General features: G+C 27.2%; 1 protein-coding gene across 1 annotated transcript; it reads right to left on the bottom strand.

Annotated features, from left to right (window-relative positions):
* Nucleotides 1-6,532: 6,532 nt before the first annotated feature.
* Nucleotides 6,533-7,349, bottom strand: LOC109811179 (VQ motif-containing protein 29). The gene has a single exon (XM_020374841.3). The coding sequence runs from the start codon at nucleotides 7,188-7,190 to the stop codon at nucleotides 6,768-6,770; it is 423 nt and encodes a 140-aa protein (XP_020230430.1). The 5' UTR covers nucleotides 7,191-7,349; the 3' UTR covers nucleotides 6,533-6,767.
* Nucleotides 7,350-8,157: the final 808 nt, after the last annotated feature.

The following is an 8,157-nucleotide window of genomic DNA, read 5'->3' as shown; positions in this document are numbered from 1 at the left end:
CAAACAAACCACCGTATTGCATTACTATCTAGCTTTATTTCTAAATTATTTACTCTAATTTAGTAAATTGATTTTATCTTAAATATTTTTTTCTCTCCCAAATACAGTAAATTTATTTTTGTTCATCAATTTAAAATTATTATTTTTAATTCTTATATTTTTAATAATTTTATTTTAATCTCTCAAATTACTAATAACATATTTAAAAGTAAATAATTAAAACAGTTAAGTATTAATAAAAAAATCATTAATTATATTTTTTATAACAATATTTAATAATAAAAATTTAACTAAATTTAAGTATAAAAATTAATACAAAATATTTTAAAATTATACACTACAATAAATGTTACATATAGTGACATACAAAAAGTGTTATAGATATATATTTATTTAATATATAGTTACACGCAATTTTAATGTTAATTTTGAATTAGATTTAACAATATATTTTGTGAATCACTATAGTCTATACCCATATTTTTTAATAATATATCAACATATATTATATTTATTGTGTTTTTAAAACTAATTTTTAGTGACATATATAATGTTACTATAATGTATGTGTCATTATATGATAAATTTTTTTATAATGATAAGATTAAAAAATAAATTTTAAATTTAAACAGATTAAAACTAAATTTATTTTAAATTTAGGAACTAAATTTATTTTAAATTTAGGAACTAAAATTATATTTAAGTGATTAATTTTTTAATTATTACAATAAAGTGTTTCCATTCATTTTTTTCTCAAGAAATCTTAACATGCCAAAATCGAAGGCTTTTAAAGTGTACACATTCTGTTTTATTTTATTTATTGTAAATTCTACGTAGTGTTTTTAATGATAACTTAACATGTTAAAATTAAAATTATGAGACAAAAGTTTTGTAAAATAATTTCTTTAAAAATACATTTTGGAGAAACAATTGTCTATGATTTATATATAACTTTTTCCTAATCTATGCAAAGCTTTAAAAAAAATAATAATAAAAATATAAATAAAAAAAAAAACTTGTGTCTTTTTAGATAAGCATTTAAAGCTTTTTTTAACGAATATTTTCAATAATAAATTTCATCTTTGTAATAAATATAAATTTATATACTTTGATCTAAAAGAATGTAACCATATAGTGTATATTTGGACAAAAATTCAGTTCAACGTAATTTACATTAACTTCAAAGCACAAGTCTTGTTATTTTTACTTTTCATGCATAAAAAAAACACGTGTATTACAAAGCTTTATAATATATAATCAAACACAATCATAATATCAATTAATAATATCAATCAAATGTTTTAAGTAGTTATCCATTTATGTAACCTTAAATGTCTTTAAAATATTTGTACATTTATTGATAATAACATGTTTATGTTTTATTGATCTCGGAGTACTTTAATCAAGATATCCTATCATAATTGAGAGAAGTAAGTGGTACACAAAAAAAGTTTTCTAAGAACAATTTTAATAGAGGAATTGCTTGGATTGTTGCTTGTGAGTAAGTAACGTAACTTACTAGAAATCTCTATTAGAGTTGGTTGATGTAGCATAAAAGTTAGAAAAAATATTTTCGTTAATTATTTGCTGAAGTAACATTTCCTATTCTATGAAACTGCTTCGTGAAAATAGTCTATTGGACCAATATTACTAATGAGAACAAAAAATGGAAGTACTTATAAACAATTTACATTAAAGCAAAAATTATAAAAATGTAGTATAAGTTGCTTATAAATGATGTGGTACAATGAGATTTATTTAAAATGGACAATAATTGTTTATAAATAACTCTCATTATAAATACTCTAATAAACAGGTTTTTACCAAATTAAAAAAAAGTATCTTCTAGGTATAAAAGAAACAATTTATTCTCTTGCATAATTTTAACGTGTAGATCCAACCATGCGTTGATTGTAATTCATAAAGGAAAAAATCATCTAGTTTTTTAAATGAATCTCTCATTGTTGTCTATATAACGAAGTTTTTAAAAATAGAAAAAAGAACATTCACACATTTTCAACACTATGTATATTCTCTGTAAAATGTTTTTTTGTTGGACGATCCAACCGCACCTGTAATCCTTGTTTATCTTCTAGTGTTGTAATTGTGCTTAAATTGTAAACACTCACTCTTGTGAGTAAGTGAGTACCTTTTTATACTTTCTGTTTCTGTATAAGTAATTTCAATTACGAAACAAAATTATATCGAGTAAAGCTTAAAAAGGTCACGAAAAATACTTAGATTAAGTAGCCTTTAAGATAAATTTACAATGTTGTAGTTTAAAGAGACAACAAACACTTGTTTCTAACAAGGATTAATTGTTAAGTAAAATACATTTATTTTGAAAGAACTAACGTAGCTCTTATAAAAGTGCGAACTAGTTAACTGTATTCGTTGAAAGCTTTTTTCGCTATCCTTCTAACACATTTTACGATAAATCTTTTTTATGCTATATTAGAACTATTTTTCGGGGGAAAAAAATTAAAATATCACACACATAATTCGACTCTTGTTATGTGTTCACCATTACTTCACAATAAATCAATTTATTTTTTATTCAAAATCCAGTAATTAAATTTTATTTTTTTTTTACTTTTTTAATAAAAAAAAACCCATTTATATGTTAAAGTAATACATAGACCATATTTTTAAAATTAATTTTAAAGTTAATAACATTTTAAAAATATATAATTTTAAAAGTTTGAAATTCAGTTTGTACACATTATGAGCCATGGTGAGATGATACAGAATAATTGAAGGTAGAAATTGTGTTGAAATACAGACTAAATTTCACATTCGAATGAAAAGAAAAAGAAAAAAAACGAGTTTGTGAACATAAACAAAAACTTTGATATTATTCGTTTAAGTGATAATAAAAATATATTAATATTAATTTAAATTTTAAATAAATAATATTATATCAATATATAAATGCGTGTGAATTTATGTTTCACAATAATAAAATTATATTCCTCTAAAAAGATATCTCGCTACAAAATACAAATAAAAAAAAACTTCGAATTCAAGTATCCTTGCACACCATTTGATTCATAATAGTAAAGTAAGTAGAAAAGAAATGTGAACTAAGTAATTTTTTTAAAAATTTTAGAAAAAAAAAGTTTTTTTTAAATGGTTTTAACTTCAGAAACTTAAATCAAAATTCTATTAAACCATACGAATTAATTTAACTTATTTTTATTTTTGAAGTCTTAACTTTACTCACAAGTTATAAAATATTTTTAAATTAATTGTTTGAGTTTTAAAACTTTTAAATAAAAATTTATATCAAATTAGTCTTAAATGAATAATTTTTTGAATAAAAATTTAAGAAGTTAAAGATTTTGTATAAGTAAAATGTTTATAATATTTTTTTAATTTTAATTGTATTTAATAATTTTCATATAGATAAATTTAATGAAACAAATTATAAGTATTGAATGAGTTAACAAATAATTTAAAATTATATTTTAAAATTAAAAAATTTTATTTTAAAAAAACTATATTGATATAAATTTAGTAGATAAATAATTAAAATTAACATTTTACGATATAAAATAACAAAATAAATATAAAAATTAATAAATAATTAATTAATTTAACGACTCGTCATGGTTCTTACATTTAGTGGAATCACACTAATTACACTAGTGAACTAAGATAAAATATTAAACTGGATAACTAAATACATACATATATATATATATATATATATATATATATAAGTAATAATAAACTATGTTTTTATGTACAAACTATAATACTATATATATATAGTCATCCAAAATAATAATATTCTCCTAGTGCCGGTCAAGTACAATCAAACAATTACCCAAGATGGTAACTCTAACACTATGAAAAAACTCCACATCCTATAGCGGTCACAACAACCAACTCTGACCTAAACCTAACCTGTTCTCATACACAATATGATCATCGCAGTCTATCCACATGAAAACAAAATAGTAAGCTAGAGTTTAATAATCAATCGTGTAAGCATAAGAATAAACATATATGCTACACCATCATCAAATCACCAATCATTCTCATAGAGTTACACCATACACTCTATCATACACCACTCATGCAGTAAATGCAACTTATGATAGATATCAATGCATATCAATCATCTAATGCATCGTCACGCATTCACCTATGAGATATCTCTAACAACATAGTAGTATAAGTGACATCTCATCCTATTGAAACCACCCCAACCATTTTCACGCCCAATGCACCTGCTTGGTCACATCAAACTGGGATATTAATCCCCACTCAAGTTTACTCGGATGATGTCACTTACTCACTTGGAAGTTCAATTCCATCATCAAGAATAACACAGCTGGGTATAGATTTACCACGACCTTGACATAAATTACCAAGTCACTTGTGAAATTTTCCCACCGGCTATCTACAAGGAACCACACACCTTCTCCAGTACTTGGTTAAGGGAATAACCCTCGACCTCATACCTCATTTCAACACTAGTTAAGGACTTAGAGGAGACTCACCCAAACTAGTAGTTTATCCAAGCACCACTCTCAAGAGACTTTATGTGAGCTCTTATAGTTCAAAAAAAAAATTTCTCTCCTTAAGTCCTAGGCTAGTCATATGTCATAAGGCATCACATGCAAACAATGCATCATACATCATACATGGTCAATCCACCACTATGATCAATATCATCCTCATATAAACATACATATACATATCATATCATGTTTAAACATTCATATATATCATTACCAAACATACATATGAATCAATAACCCATTTACATCATATATCATACATATATGAACCAATTGTACAACATAGTATCATACAACTTTTTAATCCACATGATAACACCTTAACAACTCAAAACAACATGTGTCTCCCTTTGACAACTATCAAAGAAGACAACACACAGAAAGTTATATTCATCCAAATATGCTAAAACCTATCTCAAAAGAAAGATGAAAGGATAATCTACCACTCTTATGAAGACATGAAATTCTAAATGAATCATCTACTTAGCTAAAAATGTCAAAAATCGCAATAGATATAATCAATGCTGACAACTTGACTCATGTTCACTAAAATAGTCATAACTACAATTCTAGACCTCCTTTTTAGGTGATTCAAATGTCATTAGAAAGAAAACATCAAAGGCTACAACTTTTATGAAGACATCAAAGTCTACTTCAAAAAGAATCAAACCGTTAAATGCCTCCCTAAGCACTCAACGCTTTGCTTCCAAGGATTTTCCCCTGTAACGCGGCCCCAAAGGGCTCAGCTTTTTAAAATGGCTCAGCCGTTTCAAAAGCGCTCATCCCTCTAAAATGGTTCAGCCCTTTGATTCCAAAAATCTTCCTCTGTCACACGGTCCCTAAAGGGTTCAACCCTTTAAAACGGCTCAATCGTTTGATGACAGAGGCACCATGTTCGTCACCATTTTTAGACCTTCACACTTGAAACTAAAAAAAAAAAACCACATGCAAAGGAAGAGATAACATCCATGCACAAAAAATAGTTCAATTCAAGTCCGAAAAATAACATGCACTCATCTGATGCACCAAATCAGCCAAAACCCCGTTTTAGCCTGAGAACCCAAAAAATGGGAAAATCCCTCAATCAGCAAATCAACCTCCAAATCATGCATCAATTGAGTTTCTAAACTCACATGCAACCAATCTATCACAATCGTAGCTTCCCTTACTTGAAAATTAGCTTAGAACAACCAAGAAGAGGGAGAAGAAGAAAAATTCATGAACGGTCGACTTGTAGACTTCAATCCGTCAAAATCAAACTTTCTAGCCTGAATTCAAATAAAAGATAAAAGAGATTAGTGATCTAGAAGAAAAGAGGAATCAAGCAGAGAATTTTGAGAGAAAAAGGAGCTCACGGATCCAAAGTCATTATCTCTAAAACTTCTCTTTAAATTTTCTTTGAGAATGAGCTTACGAGGTTTCGTTCTCAAATATATCCTTATTTCTAGAATTAACTAAACTCTAAACAATTAATTTACTACGTTACAATTAAAATGTAATTTTTTTATAAAGTGGGTGTACAATAAGTTAAACTAAATAATAAATAATTGTCACACATTAAAATTAATTTATTTTCTTTTTACTTTAAAAATAAAAATATGGGAAATTTATTTTAGAAAATTGAGAATAAAACTTGTAATCACGTAACAATTGTACATATGTTTCTGCATGAAAGTTTGTTTTAACTCTAAAACATAAAAATAGTTTTTCAACTTAGGAATACATTCTTTTGACTTTTCTATTTTTTATTTTTTACTTTCCAGTTTGTTTTATTTGTGCCACGTGTATCCGTATCATTGAAGCATTTAACTTCACATAGTACGTGTCGCATATCAAAACACACCTGTATATGATTAGCTAATGGATAACTACAACCATATATGAATTATATTCTCTCTTCCATCATGATTTTCGATTTTTTTTATTGAGTTCAACACCAATCACATGAATGCGCAGATTTCATGTAAAAAAAATGAATGAAATTGCTAGCATTTATTATTTGTAAAACAGTTATACTTTTATTGAATATTAAAAACTTTCATTTTACTAATATTTTCATCAATACCTGCACGTAACAACAAAAGGTGTAACGTAACTAGCACTCTTACTCTAGCCGCAGCCGGAGCTCAGAAAGGAACAAAGTGTAGACAAATGGTATTTACGCAAGACGAAATTAAATAATTAAGCATAAATAACTAAGAGAGATAATTATTTTTTTAAAAAAATATAACATAAAAGCTAAAGAACCCGTCGTGGTTCGAAGGTGTTCATGGTTCCTTGGGTCTGAGGGACGGAACACCAGTTATAAGAAGAAGACGGTGATGATAAATTCAATTCCAACAAACCCTTTCCTCCACCACCACTTTCCTCAGATTTCACTCCCAATGCTTCAGGTTGCGAGTACCAGTTAGTGGAGGATGCTGCTGCAATGTCACTGCGTGACAACATAGGCTGAACCTGAACCTGAACCTGATGAGGCTTGAACTCTGGTGCACCCGTAAGCTGCTGAACAAGGTCACGGAAGTTGATAGCGTCCACCTTGTACACTCTGATCGGTGACGGTGCCGGAGGCGCCACCGGCCCCTTCTTCCACGGTTTTGCTTGTGACTTGCGCACCGAATGAGACTTAGACGCGGGGTAAGAGCTAGAATAAGCTTCCATTATTTAGATGGCAATAAACTAAGTATGCAGACACGTTATTAGGTTGCTGAAATGCTCTTGTGGTTATGATAATTAAAATTTGATGTTTAGCGAGTAGTAGTACGTGGTTTGTGTGCTATTTTGAACTATTTATAGATTGTCGTGACTCGTGTGCAAATGGAGGGCATCAATGATGGTGCATGGAAGTTACAATGTCAATAAAAGGCAACGACTTAAAAATGGGGCAGCTCAGGATTCAGACCTCGTTTTTGTCTTCACTGTCGGCGGAATGTATTATTAATGTATCATGTAAGTAGTGACATATGCCAACTTATCACTGTGGTCAAACTAATGTGCTTGGATGGATCACCATGTATAAAATATTTCGCTTTATCAGCTATAATATGTATAAAATCATGTGTGTATTTTTTTTAAAAATTATGATGTTTGTATGAATCATGTGTGTATTTTTTTTGTTATATTTTAGTGTTAAAGTAATTATTATTTTTAAAGTTTTTAATTATTTTAAACTGAATTATTTGTCAGTAGAAAAATATTCATTTTTTTTATTTATATTCTTATTCATTGGTTTTCACTATTTTGTAAATCGAAAGCAATTATTAATAGAGTGAAAAGACAATTCGATTAACGATGTTATATTTTTTTAGAAATTAACTAATATCAGATGGCTTTCTTTTTATATCATTGGGCAAATTCTTTCACGGCAAGCTGTAACTATCTTGAAACAAACGGAGTCAGAATTTGACTAATTGACTGTATGAACTAATTAAGCAATTAGTTGCTGAGATTTGATTATATTGATTGTATTTTTTTATTCATCTTTTTTTAGATTGTATTTGAAGAATAAATTGGATTCATATTCTTTTATTATAAAAAAAACTAGCTATATTTTAGGTTAAAGTATAATTAATTTTAGTTCTTTATCTTTTAAATTATTTATTTTGATATTTATTTTTTATATTTAAAT

Source organism: Cajanus cajan, chromosome 11 (genome assembly GCF_000230855.2).
Source record: "Cajanus cajan strain Asha chromosome 11, NIPB_CcT2T_4, whole genome shotgun sequence".
Lineage (NCBI taxonomy): Eukaryota > Viridiplantae > Streptophyta > Magnoliopsida > Fabales > Fabaceae > Cajanus > Cajanus cajan.
This window is presented reverse-complemented; position numbering and strand designations above follow the sequence as displayed.